The 27459-nt window shown below is 40.4% G+C and overlaps 1 protein-coding gene across 2 annotated transcripts in view; it reads left to right on the forward strand.

The window, feature by feature from the left end:
* The first annotated feature begins 222 nt into the window (after window positions 1–222).
* LOC137639095 (uncharacterized) overlaps window positions 223–27459 on the forward strand; it is a 28497-nt gene continuing 1260 nt past the window's right edge. Inside the window, exons 1-5 of one of the 2 annotated variants that reach the window (XM_068371417.1) lie at window positions 223–375; window positions 8097–8225; window positions 8653–9711; window positions 12418–12558; window positions 12901–13012. In XM_068371417.1, coding sequence (XP_068227518.1) covers window positions 309–375; window positions 8097–8225; window positions 8653–9711; window positions 12418–12558; window positions 12901–13012 — 1508 coding nt within the window. In that variant the 5' untranslated portion in view covers window positions 223–308. Of the gene's footprint in view, window positions 376–8096; window positions 8226–8652; window positions 9712–12417; window positions 12592–12900; window positions 13013–27459 lie in introns of those variants that run through there. The other variant, XM_068371418.1, reaches the window with a different exon arrangement.

Here is a 27459-nt window from a genome sequence, read left to right on the forward strand (position 1 = left end):
ACATATATATATATATATATATATATATATATATATATATATATATATATATATAAATATATATATATATATATGTGTGTGTGTGTGTGTGTGTTTGTTTATGAGAGAGAGAGAGAGAGAGAGAGAGAGAGAGAGAGAGAGAGAGAGAGAGAGAGAGAGAGAGAGAGAGAGAGAGAGAGAATAAATTTGGTTTCCAGATGATTTATCCTTTGTACATTCCAGAACCAAGGGTGTCCAGACTCGCAACGTATAACAAGGAGGCCGGAAGTATTTAACAAATTGAAGATCAAACTAATAGAAAAAGCAACATGGGGCGCTTTAATGGTGTTGGTCCCCTAATATTTGCATTGGCTACTATCATTACGGGAATAGAAGGTAAGGAGAGAGAGGTCTACTTACTTACTTACTTTTACGGGTTTATTTCTCGCCCTCCATCAGACAACTAAGAGTCTGTTCAGGCGGGCCTTGGTGTGTGAAAATAATTTCTTTCCAGTTAATATTTTGCTCTGTATCTTATCAGTTATTTCGCTAGCATTTATATTCAGGCTCAATAGTTTTCAGGTCACTAATTATAACACTTTCTAAAAAGATAAGTCTTCGGGTTTTTCTTGAAAGCTGCCACATTTTTGCCATTCTTGACATCTATACTAATTTTTTTTAATGAGGCTCATTTGCACCAAGTCACAGCGGTGTCCTTTTAGGTCGGACAAGTTTCCTGCTATCTGAATGGTTAGAATTATCTTTTCTAACCAATCAGCGAGCAGGAATCCTTTCCGAGCTAAAAGGGAATCCCTGCGAGTAGGTGCAAATCTGCCTCACTAAAAAAATTGACTATAGTTACTCTATTTTTCTTAAAAGATAATGGTTCTTAAATTTGATATAAAGCAATCCATTGAATCGATCAACTCTTATTCGGTTTTGTGGAATGAAAAAAACTAGAGATCTCTTGCGTGAAGGTACACTCAGGCTGGGTTTTGTGCACTGAAAAGATCTCCAGGGTTCTCTTGCTTGAGGGTACATTCTGGCACAGTATTCTATCTAATTTCTCTTCCTCTTGTTTTATTTGAAGATTTTTTAGTTTATATATGAAAGATTTATTCTAATAGTGTTACTGTTCTTAAGGTCTTTTATTTTAATGGTTAATTACTTCTCCTGTAGTTTATTTATTTCCTTGTTTCTTTTCCTCACTGGGCTATTTTTTTCCTATTGGAGCCCTGGTTAGAAAAGCAGGATGTTGTAAGGCCAAGGGCTCCAAAAGGGAGAAGTAACCCAGTCAAGAAAGGGAATAAAAGAAATAAATAAATACTACAAAAGTAATGAATAATTAATATGAAATATTTTAAGATCATAAACAACGTCAAAATATATCTGTCAAATACAAACCATGAAGAGAGACTCATGTCAGACTGTTCAACATAAAGACATTTACGGCAAGTTTGAACTTCTGAAGTTCCACAGTAACTAGAAGCAGATATAATAATGATAATTTCATATTCAAACAAACATTTTTAATTTTTTTAAATAATACTGAACTCTAAGAAAGAAACTTTCAACTGGTTGATAACCATTCAAACAATACCTATGATACTTAAAGTCACTATCACATTTCATGACATCTTGTTCTATTTAGCAAATTTAATATTATTATTATTACTATCCAAGCTACAACCCTAGTTGGAAAAGCAAGATGCTATAAGCCCAGGGGCTCCAACAGGGAAAAATAGCCCAGTGAGGAAAGGAAATAAGGAAATAAATAAATGAAGAGAACAAATTAACAATAAATCATTCTAAAATAAGAAACAACGTCAAAACAGACATGTCATATAATAAACTATCAACAACATCAAAAACAAATATGTCATAAATAAACTATAAAAAAGACTATGTCCGCCTGGTCAACAAAAAAGCATTTGCTCCAACTTTGAACTTTTGAAGTTCTACTGAATCAACCACCCGATTAGGAAGATCATTCCACAACTTGGTCACAGCTGGAATAAAACTTCTAGTGTACTGCGTAGTATTGAGCCTCGTGATGGAGAAGGCCTGGCTATTAGAATTAACTGCCTGCCTAGTATTACGAACAGGATAGAATTGTCCAGGGAGATCTGAATGTAAAGGATGGTCAGAGTTGTGAAAAATCTTATGCAACATGCATAATGAACTAATTGAACGACGGTGCCAGAGATTAATATCTAGATCAGGAATAAGAAATTTAATAGACCGTAAGTTTCTGTCCAACAAATTAAGATGAGAATCAGCAGCTGAAGACCAGACAGGAGAACAATACTCAAAACAAGGTAGAATGAAAGAATTAAAACACTTCTTCAGAATAGATTGATCACCGAAAATCTTGAAAGACTTTCTCAATAAGCCTATTTTTTGTGAAATTGAAGAAGACACAGACCTTATATGTTTCTCAAAAGTATTCACTTTGTAGCTAGTACATACATACATATACCAAGGCACTTCCCCCAATTTTGGGGGGTAGCCGACATCAAACAAAAGAGAAAAAAAAATAAATAAGAAAAAAAAAAAGAAGGGGGGACCTCTCCTCTCTACGTTCCTCCCAGCCTGACAAGGGACTCAATTGAGTTCGGCTGGTACTGCTATGGTGCCACAGCCCACCCTTCCCCGTTATCCACCACAGTTGAAGCTTCATAACACTGAATCCCCTACTGCTGCTACCTCCGCGGTCATCTAAGGCACCATAGGAAGCAGCAGGGCCTACCGGAACTGCGTCACAATCGCTCGCCATTCATTCCTATTTCTAACATGCACTCTTGCCTCTCTCACATCTATCTTCCTATCACCCAGAGCTTTCTTCACTCCATCCATCCACCGAAACCTTGGCCTTCCTCCTGTACTTCTCCCATCAACTCTTGCATTCATCACCTTCTTTAGCAAAGAGCCATTTTCCATTCTCTCAACATGGCCAAACCACCTCAACACATTCATATCCACTCTGGCTGCTAACTCATTCTTACTCCCGTTCTCACCCTCACCACTTTATTCCTAACCCTATCTACTCGAGATACACCAGCCATACTCCTTAGACACTTCATCTCAAACACATTCAATTTCTGTCTCTCCATCACTTTCATTCCCCACAACTCTTATCCATACATCACAGTTAGTACAATCACTTTCTCATATAGAACTCTCTTTACATTCATGCCCAACCCTCTATTTTTACTACTCCCTTAACTGCCCCCAACACTTCGCATCTTTCATTGACTCTCTGACGTACATCTGCTTCCACTCCACCATTTGCTGCAACAACAGACCCCAAGTACTTAAACTGATCCACCTCCTCAAGTAACTCTCCATTCAACATGACATTCAACCTTGCACCACCTTCCCTTCTCGTACATCTCATAACCTTACTCTTACCCACATTAACTCTCAACTTCCTTCTCTCACACACCCTTCCAAATTCTGTCACTAATCGCCCAAGCTTCTCTTCTGTGTCTGCAACCAGTACAGTATCATCCGTAAACAACAACTGATTTACCTCCCATTCATGGTCATTCTCGTCTACCAGTTTCAATCCTTGTCCAAGCACTCGAGCATTTACCTCTCTCACCACTCCATCAACATACAAGTTAAACAACCACAGCGACATCACACATCCCTGTCTCAGCCCCACTCTCACCGGAAACCAATCGCTCCCTTCATTTCCTATCCTAACACATGCTTTACTACCTTTGTAGAAACTTTTCCCTACTTGCAACAACCTTCCACCAACTCCATATAACCTCATCACATTCCACATTGCTTCCTTATCAACTCTATCATACGCTTTCTCCAGATCCATATACGCAACATACACCTCATTACCTTTTGCTAAATATTTCTCGCATATCTGCCTAACTGTAAAAATCTGATTCATACAACCTCTACCTCTTCTAAAACCACCCTATACTTCTAAGATTGGATTCTCTGTTTTATCCTTAATCCTATTAATCATTACTCTACCATACACTTTTCAAACTACACTCAACAAACTAATACCTCTTGAATTACAACACTCATGCACATCTCCCTTACCCTTATATAGTGGTACAATACCTGCACAAACCCAATCTACTGGTACCATTGACAACACAAAACACATATTAAACAATCTCACCAGCCATTCAAGTACAGTCACACCCCCTTCCTTCAACATCTCAGCTCTCACACCATCCATATCAGATGCTTTTCCTACTCTTGTTTCATCTAGTGCTCTCCTCACTTCCTCTCTTGTAATCTCTCTCTCATTCTCATCTCCCATCACCGGCACCTCAACACCTGCAACAGCAATTATATCTGCCTCCCTATTATCCTCAACATTCAGTAAACATTCAAAATATTCCGCCCCCCTTTTCCTTGGCTCCTCTCCTTTTAACAACCTCCCATTTCCATCTTTCACTGTCTCTTCAATTCTTGAACCAGCCTTCCTTACTCGCTTCACTTCTTTCCAAAACTTCATCTTATTCTCTTCATATGAATGACCCAATCCCTGACCCCACCTCAGGTCAGCTGTCCTCTTTGCCTCACTTACCTTGCACTTTACTTCCACATTTTTCTCTCTTTATTTTTCATACTTCTCTACACTATTACTCTGCAGTCATTCTTCAAAAGCCCTCTTTTTCTCTTCTACTTTTACCTTCACTCCTTCATTCCACCATTCACTGCCCTTCCTCATGCTGCCTCCAACAAACTTCTTGCCACAACAAAATTTTCTTTTACTAACTTCCACTCCTCCTCTAAATTACCAGTTTCTCTTACTTTCACTTCGTCATATGCCATTTTCAGCCTTTCTTGATATTTACTTTCTACCCCCGGTTTTATTAGCTCTTCAACCCTCACTAGCTCCCTTTTACATCCACCTACTCGATTCCCCCACTCTTTTGCTACAACTAATTTTCCTTCCACCAAAAAATGATCAGACATACCGTTAGCCATACCCCTAAACACGTGCACGTCTTTCAATCTTCCCAACATTCTTTTAGTTATCAACACAATCCATTAATGCCTTTGAAAAAGCTAGAACTGATCACCATCTCTTGCTCAACACATATCTACCAGTCTCTCACCACTCTCATTTTCACCTGGTACGCCATACTTCCCAATGACACCTTCTACCTCTCCAGCCCCCACTCTATCATTCAAGTCACCCATGACAACTACATAATTCGCTCTACCCAGTCCTTCTACACACCTAGTTAATTCATTCCGGAACTCATTCCGCTCTTCTTCACTTTTCTCACAACCTGGCCCATGTGCACTGACAAAAGCCCAACATTCCCTACCCAACCTAACCCTTACCCACATTAACCTAGATGATATCTCCTTCCATTCCACTACTTTACCTGTCATCCATTCACTCGGCAATAAAGCCACAACCTCTCTTGCTCTTCCCCTTTCAATTCCAGACACTCTACCAGACATTTCACCAAACATCACTTCACCCTTCCCTTTTATCTTTGTCTCACACAAGGCCAACACATCCATCCTTCTATTCCTAAACATACTTCCAATCTCACATCTTTTACTCTCTATCGTACTACATCCACGCACATTCAAACACCCCAAAACTAGAATGCGGGGAGCAGTCACTCTCCCCCCAGCTCCATCTCTTTGATGATGTCTCGCAGGATTGTTAATACAGGAGAGGGGGTTCCTAGCCCCCTCGTCCCGTCCATTTTAGTCGCCTCTTACGACACGCAGGGATACGTTGGCGCTATTGTAATTGTTTTTAGTAGGAACAAAAGACAGAAAGCTAACTTTTGTAATCTTCCAGTCAATGATTGACACCTTTGTTTATGTTCTTAGAATAGTTTAGTATAAAAAAAAATATTAATACTGCTACTAACACTACATTGGTTGATTGGATGCAGATTTGCCTCAACTTATTCATACAAAGCATGAACTCTTGCTGATTAGTAGCCTGTAAACACTTCTACGTTCCAAACCAATGATAACATAATAGATCAGAACACTGGAGCAGTCTATAGACTAATCCAAGATTGTTAAATATATTGAAGGTTGAAAGAAATTCATCTACCCGTTTATCAACCTTCCCAAAGTAGAGATGTATTAAGGTGTCTAATTTTGGCAATAGTTTAAATCTCCTTCATGTCTTACCTCTTTGTTGCTAGACTATACAGCCAACAAATTTATATTGCACAGTCTATTATTTTTGTAAAACAATCAACATATCTAGCATAGTACTGTAATATTAGTATTAAGTAAATCTATTATTCTTTGTAACTACATCCCGCATCTTTCCAGCCTTCACAAGCTTGTTTTAGTTTGATTTTATAAATCCAGATGACTTTCATAAACTCTTCTCTCCATTCAATTGCTTCTCTACACAGATCTGTAAAAAGGAAAATATAAGCATTTATTTCAATCCTGTCTTCATGGTATGGGAGATGTATGGAACTAGATATTTTCCTTAAATTATCATAAGCTACGTTGTTATTGAATATTACATCATTCCTTTTATCTTTTCACGTTCAATCAACACTCACTAGCTCTTATATAAGAACTCTCATTACTACCACTGCTCTATGTAAAACATGACTAACAATGAATCCCTCATCTACATAGATTAGGGCCATACTTCTCAGAAGACCATTTCCAAATTCAGAACCCATTTCTTCAAGGTTTCTTATAACCAATAAGCAATACCTGGGAAGAATCTAGTAGATCAAGTGTCTATCCCACTTTGTAATTTCTGTTTATGTCTATTCACGTGTGTAAAATATTATTGAAACATAGTGTGACCTTAACACCGGTATAAGCCATAGCTACTAATTTTGTATATTCGATGTGTAACCTATATTGATTATTCCTACTGTATTATCAGTACTAATTCTAAAAGATTTTTCATTAATGAGTTTTAATCCATCAGGTCTGAGATTTTTAGTTATACTAGTTTTACCGAGTGTTTTTAGCTTTTAATATATCATTGGATTTATAAATTTGGCACTTAGGACTAGAAAGGCCATTCAGCACCCATGTGCAAAAAGGGATTTACTCCCCAGTTACAGTATGAGGGAAAAGTTGAGACACTAGACAGCAAAATGGAAAACAGGAAGAGGGGCAAAGGTATAACAGAAGGCTAAGAGGAGAATGCAATTAGGGGCTGGGAGAACCTTGAAAAGGTCTTAAACAACTTGACTCTATTCGGGGAAGGACAGCCGAGGCTGGTTTTAAACACGTCCTTGGTATATACACGATATCTCTCCGGATATTTGCTCCACGGGTAGTAACCCTGTGATAATTCTACAGGTAAAATTCTCTGGTATGTCACTTGTAAAAATATCCCAAGTAGAAAGCTGCCTTAGAGGAACTTCCATCAGGGCGACATGGCTTGAGCCCAAAAAATACACATACAAATCTGGTGTTAACCATCAACATACTTTAGACTCACTAAAACCATATTAGTCGCAATTCAATTTCAATTCAACAAGAAACCTTAAGTAAACTTCAAATTACTGTAAATTCTTTGGGTCCTCTCTCTCTCTCATATTAATGGCATTTTTTTTTTACTTTAAATAATCTACATTACTTAACAGCTGCATATATCCAAATCCTTATGTTTATGGAAAATCAAAAAGGTTTCTTTGCATAATTTAAGAATAAGAAGGGTTTCTCTTAAGTTAAGACTTTGTGTAATGGTTCAAGTATGCAAATCATTCACTATAAAAAAACATTTTAGAAAAGACATGACTACTACACTGCATTCCACAACCATGGACAATGTCAATTTATGAAATGTTCTTCAAAAGTACTCAAAGTTAACTTACTTACCGTGTTTCTTTCATTCCTTACTTAGCTTATTACTTGTACAATTCCACACTTTCCTATTTCAATACCACAGGCTTTTCGAAATTGATTTTTTATATTTCTCTCTTGTAAAAGAGCTATAGCTTTATCAACATCAAATACGTTTGCAAATTCTATTCATAATTTGCCAAGTAGCTATATCAACATCAAATACTGTATACAGTATTTACAAATTCTATTCATAATTTGCCAGACTGCAAGCAGCTATATCAACATCAAATACTGTATATTTACAAATTCTATTCATAATTTTCCAGACTGCAAGGCAAAATCCTTTTCAAAAGGAACATGGTGTCGTTTTAAGGGCAACCTCAACTGTGGAGATTATAATATTCTGTGCACTGGTCGTGGCTTCATAGACTGCACTGGGAAGGAAAACGATGAAGGTTTGTATTCACGTATTTTTTGTGCTATTCATTCTATTTGGATGTTGAATAAACTATGAAAGTACTTTTAATTGTAAGAGGATACATTATAGCTCAAGAGGTGGTAAACATTCTTACTGTACAGTAGGTTACAATGTTTTTAAATAGAACCACAGCAACAAAAGCAAAGTGATAAAGTAAGTTTAGAAATATTGTATTGAATTTTCCTTTTGTAGATAGGAGGGATGCTTAAAGAAAATCTTAAATATATACTGATAAAGGCCATATCAATAAAAAGTTTGAATCTAGAAATGCATGTTTTTCATGCATTTCTTAAGTAAGTTTCTATGTTAATGCTTTCATCTGAATTTTCAAAATCTCTATAAAACAAAATTTGTACCTTAAAAGGTCATCACATAAGTTCAAATAATATTCAGTATTTTCATAGGTTTTTGGAATGTTGTACAAGTCTTAACGGACCCAATTTTGACCAAGATCTTCAAGATGAAGATGAAGCAGTCATCAGGGGGAGGCGGAGTGCTAACTATAGAAAAATTCCTAGACAGACTATTGAATGAAGACATGCAAGATGAAGAGAGTGAAGGTTTCTCAAGTTTTTTCGGTGGTGATAATCTCAACGAGGATGTAGATCTAGGGCTACCTGTTACTGGTGGCCCATTCACTGAAGAGCTGGTTGCAATAACTAACAGTGAATTATTCACAAATGAAGCTGAGGGTGATGGTATTCAGTTAGAAGGTGTCATGGATGACTTGAAATTGTTGCATTTGTTTGAATTAGACGAGGAAAGCAAATTTACTGCCAATAAAGAAGAGCACGTCTTTCATCCAACTGTAGATTTATATGAACAGAATAAAGACCATTTGTCCAGAAAAGAGCCAGCAAACAAATTCAAAAGAAAAATTGAACCTGCATCTAGTTCTGTGAAAGACTTAGAATCATTTTCCTTGGGTGAGCACAAGATAATTAATACAACGGTTCTGATTGATACTAGTAATGACACCAATTCCATGCAGGACTTTACATCTGAAAAAATTAACGCAGCAATCATTGGGCTAAACTCTAAAGAAGAAATATTCCTTTTGGAGAAAGAATTAAATAAAACTGAAAGCAATAATGAAAAAAACAGTTCCAATGGTGTAACCACACAATCAGGTCGATTTGAAAATACAGTAGATAGTGCAATTAGCAAATCCAAACGTTCTATTAACTTACTGCCATATGAAACACACAACACCAGAAATGTTGGATTCGAGAAAACTCCTATCAACAGATTCAAACCAAATCAGAGGCAACATCGGCCATACAGGAATAAAGCTAGCATTTTTGAGCTGCAAAGACGTCTTGAAAATATCCATGATACGTTGAAAAATTTCAAAAAGACTCACTCAGTCAAAATAGGACAAGTAACAACAGAAGTGGCACTAAAAATCTTGGCATCCGACATCCTCCATAAACTACATTCAACTACGCGAAGGGTTGTAAGAGGTAAATGAAGGTTTTTTTGAATTAATATTATTTAAAGTAACCTGATTTTATTATAAGCACTCACTTCAGTTATGGTTTGATTAACTTTCTTTTCAGTACAAATTCTAAGAAAAAAAAAGTTGTACTGAAATTATTATCTTTGATTAAGGAAAATTATTTCACTTTCTGTAGCAAAGGCAGATGACACACAGTTCAGATAACACTTGGTTCACTTTCTGGAGCAAAAGCATATGAAGTACAGACCTGATAACACTTACACAAAACCTAGAATTTACGTAATACAAGATAAATATATGTAACTATGTAATAAATCTATTAGCATGAGCTTTTATAACTGGTTCAATTGGCTGAACATTTCAAGTGGAAATCGTCTACTTATCACAAAATGGAATTATTTTCAACATACGTTTATCATATAAAAATGATTCAATATTTTTACTGGAAAAAGATGACTTGTGCTGGCAGAGTAACAATTATATGAGGATTGTGCTGATATGCTACTTTCATCTAAATTATTTTCCCTTGCTTTGAGAATACATATTATACAATAGTGATTTTTTTAACCACTTATTTTCTGATACCTTTCCTGAACTTATTTACCTGAGGGTACAAAGTGATCACATACTGACAGGGTGGTAGTATTTTTCCTTAGGTATGGAATGATTCAGTATCTCTCTAGTATATTTTCGTTAGCCTTAAATTTAAAGTAATGTCCTTATTTACAAATAAAACCAGAAAATTATTTCCGATTGGGTTTATATTATAAAGTTTAGAAATGATGTTTTGCTCTCTATCGAAAAGTAAATTTCTTTCAAAATGCTCTATATATGAGCAACATGATGAGTGAAACTTGGTCTTTTGAAATCTAGTGGTATCTTAATAAAGTCTTATTGACTGTTGATTGAGAAACAAGGGAATTCAATTTCTGACATAGTGAGATAATGCCTACTTTTTCTATGAAAGACTTCTCGGCGACTCCAAACACAAAGTGTTACTTTAAGTGGTCAAAACCTGAAAAAAGGAAATACATCATATCTGTTACCATAAATTCGACCATAAAGGAATTAAAAAAAAGTGAGTAAAACTTGCAGAAACTTGCTACATTCTCAAGCCCTGTCCACACTATCGAGCATGCCTGACGGGCTAACAGTGATACCAGACCACAATCTTCAGTAAGAATGAGGGTTAATGACGTCAGAAGCGGGAAAACCACAGACAGGAATCTGGCATCATACAGTGTTACCAGATCCCTGGCTTTAGTTTTCCCGCTTCTGACGTCATCAACCCTCATTTTCACTAACTATTGTGGCCTGCTATCACTGTTTGCCTGTCAGGCATGCTCGATAGTGTGGACAGGGCTTAAGAATGTAGCCAAGTTTCTGCAAGTTTCACTCACTTTTTTTTAATTCCTTTATAGTCGAATTTATGGTAACAGATATGATGTCTTTCCTCTGTTCAGGTTTTGACCACTTAAAGTAACACTTTGTGTTTGGAGTTGCCAAGAAGTTTTTCTTAGAAAAAGGAGGCATTATCTCACTATATCAGAAATTGAATTCCTTGCTCGATAGTGTGGACAAGGCTTTAGAGCTGAAAACATGCAGTTATGTGGCAATCATTAAAAAATTTTGACAGTCCAAGGCAAGTAATATGCTCCCTTCAGATTAACAGTGATCATAACCATAAAATACTAGATGCATGAGCCAACATGACAAGTACCACCATCGCTTCGTTTTCGCTAAATTAATTTTATATCAACCTAACCAGTACAGTATTGTAGAAAGAATAAGTAAATATAAATACATTTCAATATTTTTACTTACAGTACAATGACAGCAATAACATACAATAAAGAATTCAAAGTTTGATCGACATTTTGTCAAAAACAGCATTCACTCAATCCAATACGATATATTCAACAAATTCCCAATTTTCACTCATGGTTCTATAAACTGTAAATAAAAATCACTAAAATAAGTAAATATATATTTAATTATAATTTCAAAGAAAAACCAGTTTCTCATCAAATATAAATATGGATTCCATGTTAGAACCCTGAAGAGATGACCATTACCTTTCCACTCACTTACTCCGAGAAGCATCGGCTCCTAATCCCCAAGATTGGGACATTAGCCCAGAGAGTTTCATAAAGTCAAGGGCACCAAGCAGTCATCACAAAATGGATGGAGCTGCCTACCCAATGATTATAACTTGCTTCAAACACTTGCAAATATCTTACATTTCAAAAGTAATTTTCCCATCCCATTGTCATAATGATGTACACATAGGAGAGGTTAAATGGCAATTTACTGCCTTTCTTCATCACTACCAACCCCAGTACAACTGTATATGCTAGTTTTCCCCTTCGATTTCTATCCACATTGATACCTACTTGTACCGAGCAAAATTCATCTTCCCTTCCCCAAATGACCCATAAAAATCCTCTTTTAAGATTTCCATTACCAATAAATGATTTTGTAGTAAAACTCCTTAAGGACAGTAGTGTTTTAAAGACATAGAAAATTATTCTTTCTCTCAAGGGAGGTTAAATTCCTTCAGACAGCACAGATTTCATAGTACTGAAATAAATACCGAGAATTAGTATTATTTCCACATCCTTTAAATAGACGATTACATGCTACCCTACATGAAATAAAAATGATACGATGTGATACTAGATCTATATCTAATGTGAATCATACATTTCAGATGTAAGTTCTTCACTGAATTTAAGCCACAGTAACATTTACGGGGATCCAGATATCGGAACCTGCCGTGTGTTCAACATGACTTGTTTACAGCCACCTCCACTTTCTGCTTGTAGTGGAGCAGGCATAGGAGGCTGCATAGGTTAGATTACCTGTCATTACTTCATTTAAACTGGTAATTACAATAACTGAGGATATATCAATGAAAATATTGTAAAATGTTATTCCTGAACCAAGCTGATGGACCTTACCACATTAAATGACCAACAAAATACTGTGCTGTATATCTATATCCTTAAAACATTTGACTAGTTTTTATAGATGTTGTCCTAAGATCAAAATAAATAAAATATAATCACTTTACTCTTTTTGTTAAATTAAAAATGGCTATGGGCGTGTTATACTGTAAGTCTTTGCTTAGTGACCCTACTGTATGTATACATATGAAGAGTTTCGGTAATTTTTAATTTTCAATAAATTTCAGAGAAAGGGTTTCTGCACACCAGCATATCATGCTTCATAATTTCTACATCAGTTTTGATAGCTGCTGTAATGGCTACTGTTTCCTTGACTGTAGCATTAGGAATATACCACAGGTAAGCTCTTCCTTCCCATTCAGAAAAATTATTTGGATAGCTGACAATGATCTGAAACAGTGATATTAGACAAAGAATTACATCACCCTGTGATGAAAACTTTCCTTGCCATAATCACTTGACATTGCTTCTCAGTATAGGGTACAGGTGCAGGAGAAATTGTAGTTTGGGACTGAAAATCTTTTGACCCTGGGACTTCAATTCCAGTTTTACAAGATTGTTTATATTTTTTATAAAGTCTGACAAGCCCAATTTTTAGGATTTAGAACTTGGATACTTCATATATTTCTGTTATTCACTAAGGTGTTGCATAGAGTAACAAACAACAAATTATTTCCACTGCATTACAAAAGACTACTGTAAGTAGTTCAACACTAAAAGACGTATCTCATAAGCATTACTGTAGGTGGGCTGAGGAGGATTTTATGTTTGTCTCAGCAGAAGTACTCTGAAACTTAATTTTCAAACCCGTAAATTTATATTCTAAGGTTGCCTTTTACAAAAATATACTGTAATGTACTGTACATACATACATATAATAAGGCACTTCCCCCAATTTTGGGAGGTAGCCGGCATCAAACAAATATAACTAAAAAGGGGACCTCTCCTCTCTACGTTCCTCCCAGCCTAACAAGGCATATATTGTAACACTAATGTAATCCAACAAAATATACAAACATATGATACCTGTCTAATATGCAACTGCATTTAATTTTCCTCCTTAGAACTTAACATTCCTTATACCACTATAGTGAAGAACTTATTACAGTAGAATTTTAATATACAAAACCTGTATGACAAAATATACAACAAAATAATCAGAAACTTAATTCTAGACACTTTAAAATAAGCTTTCAATTTGTTTTATTTATTACAATAAACATAATTACCATCACCAACAAATATTTAAGTATATAAATTACACAAGTTTCACCTTAGCACTTTAATTTTTGATTATTGTTAAAGTCATATGGTACAAAGCTTAAGTATTATATTATTATTGTATCATCATGCACCGCAAATCTTTCACAACAAAGTATACCAAAAATTAAATCTTAGGAGCCATACTAGTACAGGTATTTGTAATTTGCTTTAAATGTTTTTTCTTTCCTAAAAAAAAAATATACATCATTCAAACAAATAACCTGTATGTTACAATATTGCATAATATATAACAGAAGTCACACAGTGCAGAAACACATTACAGCCCAATGGTGTTACAATAGCTCAAACAATATCAATGCTTAAGAGTTCTAATACCTTTAGAGGAAACTTTGAATATTGTAATTTTCATATCAAGGATTAGATTATATGAAGTACTTTGTGTAAAATGATATTTTAATTATAAAATAAATTTTTGAATATACTTACCCGGTGAATATATAATAGCTGCAACTCTGCGGCTCGACAGAAAACACACTCAAAAAACTCGCGAGCGATCGCTATGAAGGTTGTGGGTGTGCCCACCAGCGCCAACTGTCGGCCAGATACCACTCTTGCATGTAAACAAAACCTTCAATTCTTCTCGTCCCGCTGCGTCTCTATTGGGGAGGAAAGGAGGGTCTTTAATTTATATATTCACCGGGTAAGTATATTCAAAAATTTATTTTATTATTAAAATATCATTTTTAAATATTTAACTTAGCCGGTGAATATATAATAGCTGATTCACACCCAAGGCGGTGGGTAGAGACCAGAGTTAATTAAGTTTACAGCGTATAAGCTAAGAGTTTTTTCATTTTGACAGTTATCAATATAACAAAACCAAAATATATAGGTACCTGGTAAGGAAGTTGACTTAGACGATTACTCTGCCTTGTAAGTCTGTCTTCCTCACGGAGCCCAGCGATCCTCTTAGGATGCTGAAAGACTCCCAGGAGCTGAAGTATCAAGGGCTGCAACCCATACAACAGGACCTCATCAAACCCCTAATCTGGGCGCTCTCAAGAAATGACTTTGACCACCCGCCAAATCATCCAGGATGCGAAAGGCTTCTTAGCCTTCCGAACAACCCATAAAACAATATTAAAAACATTTCAAGAGACAGATTAAAAGGATATTGGAATTAGGGAAGTGTAGTGGTAGAACCCTCACCCACTACTGCACTCGCTGCTACGAATGGACCCAGTGTGTAGCAGTCCTCGTAAAGAGTCTGGACATCAATTAATTAAAATGACGCGAACATTGACTTGCTTCTCCAAAAAGTCGCGTCCATAATACTTTGCAGAGATTTATTTTGCTTGAAGGCCACGGAGGTTGCTATATCTCTAACTTCATGCGTCTTAACCTTAAGCAAACATCGGTCTTACTCATTCAAGTGAGAATGAGCTTCTCGTATTAAAAAAATCTGATAAAATATGACAAAGCATTCTTTGACATAGGCAATGAAGGTTTCTTAACTGAGCACCATAATGCCTCAGATTTACCTCGTAATGACTTAGTACGGGCTAAATCGAACTTAAGAGCTCTAACAGGACATAATACTCTTTCCAGTTCGTTGCCTACGATCTCTGATAAGCAAGGAATATCAAAAGATTTAAGCCAAGGACGAGAAGGCAGTTCATTTTTGGCCAGGAAACCAAGTTGAAGTGAACAAGTGGCTTTTTTCTGTAGAAAAGCCGATGTTCTTACTGAAGGCATGAAGTTCACTGACCCTTTTAGCCGAAGCCAAGTACACTAGGAAAAGTGTCTTGAGGGTGAGATCCTTCAGGGAGGCTGAATGTAATGGCTCAAACCTGTCTGACATGAGGAACCTTAGGACCACGTCTAAGTTCCATCCAGGAGTTGCCAAACGACGTTCCTTAGAGGTCTCGAAAGACTTAAGGAGATCTTGGAGATCTTTATTGTTGGAAAGATCTAAGCCTCTATGTCGAAAGACCGAAGCCAACATGCTCCTGTAGCCCTTAATCGTGGGAGCTGAAAGGGAGCGAACCTTTCTCAGATGTAAAAGAAAATCTGCGATTTGGGCTACAGAGGTACTGGACGAGGATACAGATGCTGACTTGCACCAGTCTCGAAAGACTTCCCACTTCGACTGGTATACTCTAATGGTAGAAGCTCTCCTAGCTCTTGCAATCGCACTGACTGCCTCCTTCGAAAAGCCTCTAGCTCTTGAGAGTCTTTCGATAGTCTGAAGGAAGTCAGACGAAGAGCGGGGAGGCTTTGATGGACATTCTTTACGTGGGGCTGACGTAACAGATCTACCCTTAGAGGAAGACTTCTTGGAAAGTCTACCAGCCATTGAAGTACCTCGGTGAACCACTCTCTCGCGGGCCAGAGGGTAGCAACCAACGTCAACCTTGTCCCTTCGTGAGAGGCGAACTTCTGCAGTACCTTGTTGACTATCTTGAATGGTGGGAATGCATATAAGTCCATAAAAGACCAATCCAGTAGAAACGCGTCTATGTAGATTGCTTCTGTATCTAGGACTGGAGAGCAAAAGATTGGTAACCTTTTGGTCAACGAGGAGGCAAAGAGGTCTATGGTGGGTTGACCCCAAGTAGCCCAAAGACTCTTGCCCACGTCCTTGTGGAGGGTCCATTCCGTGGGTATCACCTGACCCCTCCGACTGAGACAGTCTGCCAAGACGTTCAAGTCCCCCTGGATGAATCTCGTCAACAGGGAGATGCCTCGAATTCTTGACCATAAGAGAAGGTCCCTTGCGATCTCGAGCAGCGTGAAGGAGTGTGTGCCTCCTTGCTTGGAGATGTACGCCAAAGTTGAGGTGTTGTCTGAGTTGACCTCTACCACTTAGTTTCGAAGAAGCTTTCTAATATCATCAAGGCCAAGTGGACTGCTAATAGCTCCTTGCCGTTGATGTGCATGCTCTTCTGACTTGAGGTCCACAGACCCGAGCATTCCCGACCGTCCAGGGTCGCACCCCAACCCAAACCCGACGCGTCTGAGGACAACACGTGGTTTGGGTTCTTGACTGCTAGGGATAGTCCCTCTCTCAGACTGATATTGCTGTCCCACCATTTCAGGCATGCCTTTACTGGTTCGGAGACTGGGAATGATACCGTCTCTAATGTCTTGTCCTAGTTCCAGTGAGAGGCTAGATGGAACCGGAGAGGCAGAAGGGGTAGTCTCCCTAGTGAGACAAACTGCTCCAGGGATGAGAGAGTCCCTACGAGACTGTTCCAACTCCTGACTGAATAAACGTTTTCTTTTCAGCATTAGTTGGACTTCGAGCAGGGCTTGACTGCGAATCTCCATCCCCAAATATAGAATAATCTGGGATGGGATCAGTTGGGACTTTTAGGTTGACCGAAAGTCCCAACTCCCTGGCCAGACTCAACGTCCAATGTATATCCTGCAGACAGCGAAGACTGGACGATGCTCTGAGAAGCCAGTCGTCCAAGTACAGGGAGGCTCGGATCCCCGATAGATGGAGGGATTTTGCCACATTCCTCATGAGCCTCGTAAACACGAGAGGCGCAGGACTAAGGCCAAAGCACAGGGCTCGAAACTGGTACCTCACATTCCTGTAAACAAACCTCAGAAACGGTTGGGAATCCGGGTGTATAGGAATGTGGAAGTATGCCTCCTGAAGGTCGAGAGAGACCATCCAGTCGCCTTCCATAAATGCTGTCAAGACAGCCTGGTAGACTTCATCGTGAAGTTTGTCTTGACAATGAACACATTGAGCGCTGGGGAGAGCCTATGAGGTTTGAGAAGTCTATCTGGGCAGAGGCAGGAACTCCCAAGCCGAGAACTTCTCTCGTGTCATATCAGACTCTCGCTCTATAAGCCAGCTTAAAAGTAGGGAAAGCAAAGGCTGTCTCCCCCAAACTCCTCCTGGTGATAAACCAGTCGCCTAGCAAACGTAAAGCTCTCTTAGAAGAGCGAGAGAGCACTAGCTTATAAAACAACGGCTTTGAAGTAGCTAGGCCTAGTGTAAGCTCTGACGTTTAGGCGAACGAGGAGCAGCAGTTACAAAAAGATCCGGACAAAGATCCTTAAAAATCAGCATGATTTATTTAAAGTCCATAGAGGGCTAAGCAGCTTTAGGCTCCTCTCCGTCTGACAGAGTCCTCAAGGGAATATCAGTAGGAGGGGGAACAGCAACTTCCTCATCTGAAGGAACCTTGTCCGACAATAGCCGAGTCTCAAGCAAGGGAGAGACCTACCGTGGTGGCAATGCTTTACAAGCAGAGTCCACACACACTGGTGCATTAGTAGCGGACCAGGACGCAACGTCATGTAACTGCTTGACAGTCTGTGAACTGTCAATAACAACAGGTGCGTGAGGACGCACAGCGTCCACTCGAGACTGCTTTGACCGCCCCAGTCTGAGCACACACACTGGTGCATTAGTAGCGGACCAGGACGCAACGTCATGTAACTGCTTGACAGTCTGTGAACTGTCAACAACAACAGGTGCGTGAGGACGCACAGCGTCCACTCGAGACTGCTTTGACCGCCTAGTCTGAGCAGTCAAAACAACTCTAGAATGCGGAGGTTGACGCTCAGCGTCAAAACAAGTCAACTCCGATTGTTGGCGAACGTCCTGAACGTCAACAGGAGCATCAGCAAGTGGCCTAACGTCCAAATGTGGCTGAAAATCCACACGAGACCGCATCGAGTGTGGTTCTAAACAATCTGACTGACGTGACTTGGCTACGCCAACGTCAACAGGACGCACAAAGGAACGTTAGGGTGGCTGAAGGCCAGGATCTCGATGAGATAAACGGCTAGGCTCAACGGACTTATCGGCAGAATAGTCTTCCATAAGGGAGGCAAGCTTATTCTGCATGTCTTGCCGTACAACCCATTCAGGATCAACGGGAATGGTTGCGGTAAGAGACGAGGGTAACGTCTGTGACTGCAAAACCTTGCCTACAAAAAGACTCTCGGAGTCTGTGTTACGCTTTTGTTTAGGCGGCGAGCAGTCTTCCGATGACTGCATAGGGTCAGAGCTGTCCTAATGGTTAAAACCAGGACTCTGGACCTGTCCTGAAAGGACTGACTTTCGCTTAAAGGGCCTCGAAACCTTGTTCCACGGTTTCTTATGCGAAAAGCCTTCGGATGACGAGGAGAAAATCGTCTCTCTCGCCTTATGGTAGGGGTGATCTTGGTAAGATACACCTGATACCATAGAGGGAACGTCTGTTCGCTGATCAAGGCCTCTCGAACCCATAAGTCGTACGACATTACTTCTCCCCTGGGCTTGGGAGCTTGCAAGAGGTCCCGGACTAGGCGAACGACAGGCACGAACAGACGAACCCTCGGTCGCAACACTGATAACACTTTGCGCAATATCACTTTATCACTACGATTTTCTGTTTTGCACTTAATTCACTGAAAACGAATTTTTTAACAATTCACATTAGGTATGAATAAAACTGATTTCTACCTGAAGCACGCAATTCTACCCTCTATCAAAAGGTTATAATTGCGAAATCAGTCGTATAATGTAAGAACATTAATACCAGCAAAAAACAGTAAACATATTTTAAGATAAAAAAAATCAGTGGCTGGGGAAGAGACTAAACACTAGTTCATTCAAAACTACGTTTTCAATCTCTCACCATAAAGTGCCTTGGGACGAGAATAAAAACTAAAAACGTTTTATCCTTTCTCCCCGTACAGAGACTAGGGACGAGAGTAACTCGAGAACAACGTTACTCGCTTGGGACGAGATAAAGATCGGAACGTTCTCTCTCCTCTCTCTCTCTCCGTCTCTATCTCTCTCTCTCTCTTTCTCTCTCTTGATTCGCACCGAAGAGAAGAGCCCACTTACCTTTCGTCAATAAACAGGTTATTTGACCAAAGGAAAAAACTGAAAGGTTTTTCAATTAAAAGTTCCTTTAAAATAGTCTTTAAAACATTTAAGCTTTGAAAGAAAAAAAAGAACAAAACGTCAGAATCGATTTACTCTTTCTGCAAAGTGAAACCGTGATACTCTCTCTCTCTATCGTAACGATAGAGCGCAAACTGCGTAGCATAAATAACTAAACGTTAGTTCATCTTTGAAACAGTACGAAGACTATTCAAAGAAAAAAGAAAACTATCATAAAATATTTACTAAAAATATTTCATTTAATAAGTTTTAAATCATTAGCTCTGTAAAAGTTATTTACGATTGAAAAGGGCTCAACGTTGTTTAACTTCGGTTTCCAAGTTAGGACCGCCTACTCTCAGGAAAGGTCGCATATAAACAAATCATTAAAATTTATTTTGATGTTTATTATAAATGGAAAGCTAATCGAAGAGGCCTAATAAAGGCGGTTGAGATATAAAATATATAGAGGAAAATCTATAATTAATTTATAACGTGATAAGATAATTGCTAAAAGCCTAAAACACACTTCCGTCTAAGGGAAGGGTCGGCCATTTAAAAGTCAAAGAAATTCCATACTCTCTCTCTTGTCATCAAAAATTAAATCTATCCAAAAACGAGTTCAAGATTTAAGATGAAGATAAAACACCTGCACTGCGAAAGCTCAAACCAAAATGAAGTACTTCACCAAATATGTTGAGAAAACTCCAGGTTCTACAGCGAGTATTGATACGTCTTGTCGTCAACGTCGACAGAGAAGAATTGAAGGTTTTGTTTACATGCAAGAGTGGTATCTGGCCGACAGTTGGCGCTGGTGGGCACACCCACAACCTTCATAGCGATCGCTCGCGAGTTTTTTGAGTGTGTTTTCTGTCGAGCCGCAGAGTTGCAGCTATTATATATTCACCGGCTAAGTTAAATATTTAAAAAAAGCAATAATACAATACCGTACTGTATACTGTATATGCTTAAGTTGACCACATGAATTCCAGTACACATCACAGGAGACATCTGGCAACTTTAAAATGTAGCAACAAAACAGAAAATGGAAGGTTTTAATACCCAAACAGACTACTGTTTTTTTCACTGGAATATATATCATCTCTAGAATAAGCTTTTACTTAATTAGCATTAGTATGCTATACAGTGTATGTTCTTTTTGTAAAATGTTATTTTCATTAGTAAAATAAATTTTTGAATATACTTACCCGATAATCATGTAGCTGTCAACTCTGTTGCCGACAGAAATCTACGGTCGGGATACGCCAGCGATCGCTATACAGGTGGGGGTGAACACCACAGCGCCATCTGTGGTCAGGTACTCCAGTACTTCTTGTCAACACCACCTCAATTTTTTCCTCGGTCCACTGGTTCTCTATGGGGAGGAAGGGTGGGTCAATTAAATCATGATTATCGGGTAAGTATATTCAAAAATTTATTTTACTAATGAAAATAACATTTTTCAATATTAATCTTACCCGATAATCATGTAGCTGATTCACACCCAGGGTGGTGGGTGGAGACCAGCATACATGTTAACAAAGAAGCTAAGTATCCCGTATTTTATTTTATTAGTTATTCAAAAATAACATAAAATAAATAAGTACCTGGTAAGGAAGACGACTTGAACCATTACTCTGCCTTTATTAAGTACGTCTTTCTTACTGAGCGTAGCGGTCCTCTTAGGATGCTGAACGACTCTTAGGTGCTGAAGTATAAAGGGCTGCAACCCATACTAAAGGACTTCATCACAACCTTTAACCTCGGCGCTTCTCAAGAAAGAATTGACCACCCGCCAAATCAACAAGGATGTGGAAGGCTTCTTAGCCGACCGTACAACCCATAAAAAGTATTCAAGAGAAAGGTTAAAAAGGTTATGGGATTATGGGAATGTAGTGGCTGAGCCCCCGCCTACTACTGCATTCGTTGCTACGAATGGTCCCAGGGTGTAGCAGTTCTCGTAAAGAGACTGGACATCTTTGAGATAGAATGATGCGAACACTGACTTGCTTCTCCAATAGGTTGCATCCATAACACTCTGCAGAGAACGGTTCTGTTTGAGGGCCACTGAAGTAGCCACAGCTCTCACTTCATGTGTCCTTACCTTCAGCAAAGCAAGGTCTTCTTCCTTCAGATGAGAATGTGCTTCCCTAATCAGGAGCCTGAATAGGTAAGAAACTGAGTTCTTAGACCTTGGAAGAGAAGGCTTCTTGATAGCACACCATAAGGCTTCTGATTGTCCTCGTAAAGGTTATGACCTTTTTAGATAGTACCTAAGAGCTCTAACTGGGCAAAGTACTCTCTCCAGTTCGTCCCCCACCAAGTTGGACAGGCTTGGGATCTCGAACGACTTAGGCCAAGGACGTGAAGGAAGCTCGTTTTAGCAAAAAACCGAGCTGCAAGGAACATGTAGCCGTTTCAGATGTGAAAACTATGTTCCTGCTGAAGGCGTGGATCTCACTTACTCTTTTAGCTGTTGTCAAGCACACGAGGAAAAGTGTTTTTAATGTGAGGTCCTTAAAAGAGGCTGATTGGAGAGGTTCAAATCTTGATGACATAAGGAACCTTAGGACCACGTCTAGATTCCAGCCTGGAGTGGACAACCGACGTTCCTTTGAGGTCTTAAAAGACCTAAGGAGGTCCTGTAGATCTTTGTTGGTGGAAAGATCCAAGCCTCTGTGGCGGAAAACCGCTGCCAACATACTTCTGTAACCCTTAATCGTAGGAGCTGAAAGGGATCTTACGTTCCTTAGATGTAACAGGAAGTCAGCAATCTGGGTTACAGTGGTACTGGATGAGGAAACTGCATTGGCCTTGTACCAGCTTCGGAAGACTTCCCCTTTAGACTGATAGACTCTGAGAGTGGATGTCCTCCTTGCTCTGGCAATCGCTCTGGCTGCCTCCTTCGAAAAGCCCCTAGCTCTTGAGAGTCTTTCGAAAGTCTGAAGGCAGTCAGACGAAGAGCGTGGAGGTTTGGATGTACCTTCTTTACGTGAGGTAGACGTAGAAGGTCCACTCCTAGAGGAAGAGTCCTGGGAATGTCGACCAGCCATTGCAGTACCTCTATGAACCATTCTCTCGCGGGCCAGAGCGGAGCCAACCAACGTCAGCCGTGTCCCTTTGCGAGAGGCGAACTTCTGAAGTACCCTGTTGACAATCTTGAACGGCGGGAATGCATACAGGTCGAGATGGGACCAATCCAGCAGAAAAGCATCCACGTGAACTGCTGCTGGGTCTGGAATCGGAGAACAATACAACGGGAGCCTCTAGGTTATCGAGGTAGCGAACAGATCTATGGTTGGCTGACCCCACAGGGCCCAAAGTCTGCTGCAAACATTCTTGTGAAGGGTCCACTCTGTGGGGATGACCTGACCCTTCCGGCTAAGGCGATCTGCCATGACATTCATATCACCCTGAATGAACCTCGTTACCAGCGTGAGCTTTCGATCTTTTAACCAGATGAGGAGGTCCCTTGCGATCTAGAACAACTTCCACGAATGAGTCCCTCCCTGCTTGGAGATGTAAGCCAAGGCTGTGGTGTTGTCAGAGTCCACCTCCACCACCTTGTTAAGCTGGAGGGACTTGAAGTTTATCAAGGCCAGATGAACCGCCAACAGCTCCTTGCAATAGATGTGAAGTGTCCTTAGCTCCTGATTCCATGTTCCCGAGCATTCCTGTCCGTCCAAAGTCGCACCCCAGCCCGTGTCTGATGCGTCAGAGAAGAGACGGCGGTCGGGTTTCTGAACAGCCAAAGGTAGACTTCCTTGAGAAGAAAGCTGTTCTTTCACCACGTGAGAGTAGACCTCCTCTCTTCGGAAACAGGAACTGAGATCGTCTCTAGCGTCATGTCCTTTATCCAGTGAGCCGCTGGATGATACTGAAGGGGGGGAGGTGGGGTCTCCCTAACTCGATGAACAGGGCCAGCGATGAAAGTGTCCCTGTTAGACTCATCCACTACCTGACTGAGCATCGGTTCCTTCTCAGCATGCTCTGGATGCAATCTAGGGCTTAGTATATCTTTGGGGCCGACGGAAAAGCCCGAAAAGCTCGACTCTGAAGATCCATACCTAGATAGACAATGGTCTGGGATGGGACGAGCTGGGACTCCTCAAAATTGACCAGGAGGCCCAGTTCCTTGGTCAGATCCATAGTCCATCTGAGAATCTCCAGACAGCGACGACTTGTGGGAGCTCTTAAAAGCTAGTCGTCTGACGGAGCCGGACACAAGATCATGGTACTGCTGCACAGTCTGTGAACTGTCAACCATGGGGAAGCGAGGAAGTACAGTGACAACCCGAAGCTGTCTAGACTGTCTGGGTCGTACAGACAACTCCTTATCGGGTTGCTGAGGTTGCCGCACTGCGTCACAACAAGTCACTTCTGCTGGTTGTTGAACGTCTTCCCAGTGACACACTGACTCCGTAAACAAAAAATCCTCTAACAAGGACTAAGCTTGGACTGCATGTCTTGCAACACAGCTCAAGGTCTATGGGAGCAGGTGTGGTAACAGACGGGGTTAGCGACTGAAGTGGAACCATTACCCTCCCTGGAAGCATGCTATGCTTAAATAAAAGTCCATAGGAGGCTAAGCAGCTAAAGGCTCCTCTCCAAATGACAGAGTCCTCAAGGGAAAATCAGAAGGAGGGAGAATAGCACATTCTCATCTACAGGAACCATATCCGAGAAAAGCTAAGTTCTCTCAGTGAGGGTTTCACTGGTGCAAAAGCAGCAGACTAGAAGGCAACGTTATGAAACTGCTTGACAGTCTAGTGAGTTGGCAACAACCAAAGATGTGTGACTGAGAAGCATGCGGTAAGGTATGCAGAGCATGCTGTATGCAGAGCATGCTGTATGCAGAGCATGCTGTATGTAGAGCATGCTGTAAGGTAAGCAGAGCATGTTGCATGGCGTGCGGCTTATGCTGCATGGGATGAGGCTCATGCTGCATGGGATGAGGCTCATGCTGCATGGTATGAGACTCATGTTGCATGGGTTGAGGCTCAAGCTGCAAGGGATGAGGCTTATGCCGCATGCGTTGAGGAGGATGCCGCATAGTATGAGGCTCCTGCCTCATGGGTTGAGGCGGTTGCCGCATAGCATGAGGCTCCTACCTCATGGTTTGAGGAGGATGCCGCATAGCATGAGGCTCCTCATAGCATGAGACTCCTGCCTCATGGGTTGAGGAGGATGCCGCATAGCATGAGGCTCCTGCCTCATGGGTTGAGGAGGATGCCGCATAGCATGAGGCTGCCTCATGGGTAGAGGAGGATGTCGCATAGCATGAGGCTCCTGCCTCATGGGTTGAGGAGGATGCCGCATAGCATGAGGCTCCTGCCTCATGGTTTGAGGAGGATGCCGCATAGCATGAGGCTCCTGTGAGGTTCCTGCCTCAAGAGTTGCGTCTGCCTCAAGGGTTGAGGAGGTAGCTGCGCAGAGAGAGGCTCATGCTGTGAAGAATGCGGTTGCTGCATGCGTTGAGGCGGCTGCCTCATAGCATGAGGTTCCTCAAGAGTTGAGGCTCTTGCCTCAAGAGTTGAGGTTCTTGCCTCAAGAGTGGAGGTGGCTGCCGCAAGAGTTGAGGTTGCTGCCTCAAGGATGGTGGAGGTTGCCGCAACGCAAGAGGTTGCTGCCTCGAGGATGGAGGAGGTTGTCGCAACACATGAAGCTCCTGCCTCAAGGGTAGAGGAGGTTGCTGCAAAGCATAAGGCTCCTGCCTCAAGTGTTGAGGAGGTTGCCGCATAGCAAGAGGCTCCTGCCTCAAGGAAAGTGGAGGTTGCTGCACAGCGCTGGTATCTGGCAACTCCCAATGCGGCAGCTCACGCGTGGAGGTAGGTTGAGGAACCTCAACATCATACGTCTGGCAGGGTGGACTGCGCAGAGGTGGAGTTGAGGCGGCTGCCTCATGAGCGCTCGCAGGAGGAGGTGTGCTAACCTTCTCTGCCTGAAACTCCTGCATCAACACTGCAAGCTGAGACTGCATTGTCAGCAGCATAGACCACTAGAGTTTAAGAAAGACAACAACAAACGGAGCTACTGTCCGTTGAAACTGAGGGTCTAAAACAGCTGGTGCGGCAACAGACGGAGTTACTGTCTGTTGCGATACCACCTTGCCTCTCTGGGAGGTGTGCAGTTGTCGTACTGCAGCAAGTCCGAACTGACCCAGTGCTAATGGCACCACCTAGGAGTTGGACTTGCGCGGAAGGGACCGACTTGCACTTAAAAGCTGCAAGATATGGTCCATGGTTTCTGCGAGAAACCTCTTCCGCAGACGAGGAATAAAAGGGCTCTCTCGTCTTTGTGTGGGTGGGGTGATCACGTCGGCTACGTGAGTTGGTAACACCCGAAACCACGGAGGGAAACGTCTGTTCGTCGATCAAGGCCTGCTGAACCCATAAGTCCTTCGACATTACTTCTCCCCTGGGCTTGGGAGCTTGTAAGAGGTCCCAGACTAGGCGAACAACTGGCACGAACAGACGAACCCTCGAACGCAACACTGTAACACTTTGCGCTTATCACTTTATCACTTTTGATTTTCTGTTTGCACTTATTTCACTGAACTCGAAACTTTAAGTGGTTTGTACCTGAAACACGCAATTCTATCCTTCATTAAAAGTTAGTAATTGCGAAAACAGTATTACAATGTAACAGAAAAACATAATGAAAGATAAATAATTCAGTGGCTGGAAAAGAGACTAAACACTAGATCAAATAAACTACGTTTAAAATCTCTCACCGCATAAAGCCTGAGAACAAGAATAAAACTCTAGAAACGTTTACCTTCTTCCCCTAAAGAGACTAGGGAGAAGAGCAAAAACGATAACAACGTTACCCGCTTGAACGAAACGTTTATTCTCCTCTCTCTCCCTCCGTCTCTATCTCTCTCTCTCTCTCTCTTGACTTAGCACCTGAGAGAAGAGCCCAATTATATATATCGTTAAAACATATTATTGTTAAAGGAAAAAAACTGAAAGATTTCCCAAATAAAAAGTTCCTTTATTAGAATTAAAACCATTTAAGCTAAGAAAGAATGAACAAAACGCTAGAATCGGTTTACTCTTACTGCAACGTGACACCGTGATAGACTCTCTCTCTATCGTAACGATAGAGCGCAAGTTGAACGTTCTGAACGTCAACAACTGCAGAGACAAAACAAAACGTTAGTTCAACTTTGAAAACAGTACAAGACTATCAAAGAAATTCTTTCAAAAACATTAAAATAGCATAATATGTTAACAGGTAAAAACGAAATGACGGGCTCAATGTTAATTAACTTCGGTTCCAAGAAAAGACCGCCTACTATTAGGAAAGGTCGAATATAAACAAATATAAAAATTAATTTTAATAAGTTTATAATAAAAGGAAGTTAATCAAAGAGGCCTATAAAAGGCGGAGAGATATAAAATAAATCTATAACCTTGTTAAGCAAAATTAAGAGAGTCTATACTCTCTTCGACACCAACACTTCCGTCTAAGGGAAGGGTCGGCCATTTAAAAGTGAAAGAGAGTTCATACTCTCTTCGTACCAAAATTAAATCAAAAATTAAATCAAATTAATTCCAAAAACTTGCTAAGCTAATGATATAGCTTCCTGAATAGCGAAGGCTAAACTCTAGAGCAAATACATCACCAAATCGTGAGCAATAACTCCAGAATCAACAGCGTATCC

Source organism: Palaemon carinicauda, chromosome 4, assembly GCF_036898095.1.
Source record: "Palaemon carinicauda isolate YSFRI2023 chromosome 4, ASM3689809v2, whole genome shotgun sequence".
In the NCBI taxonomy this organism is placed as follows: domain Eukaryota; kingdom Metazoa; phylum Arthropoda; class Malacostraca; order Decapoda; family Palaemonidae; genus Palaemon; species Palaemon carinicauda.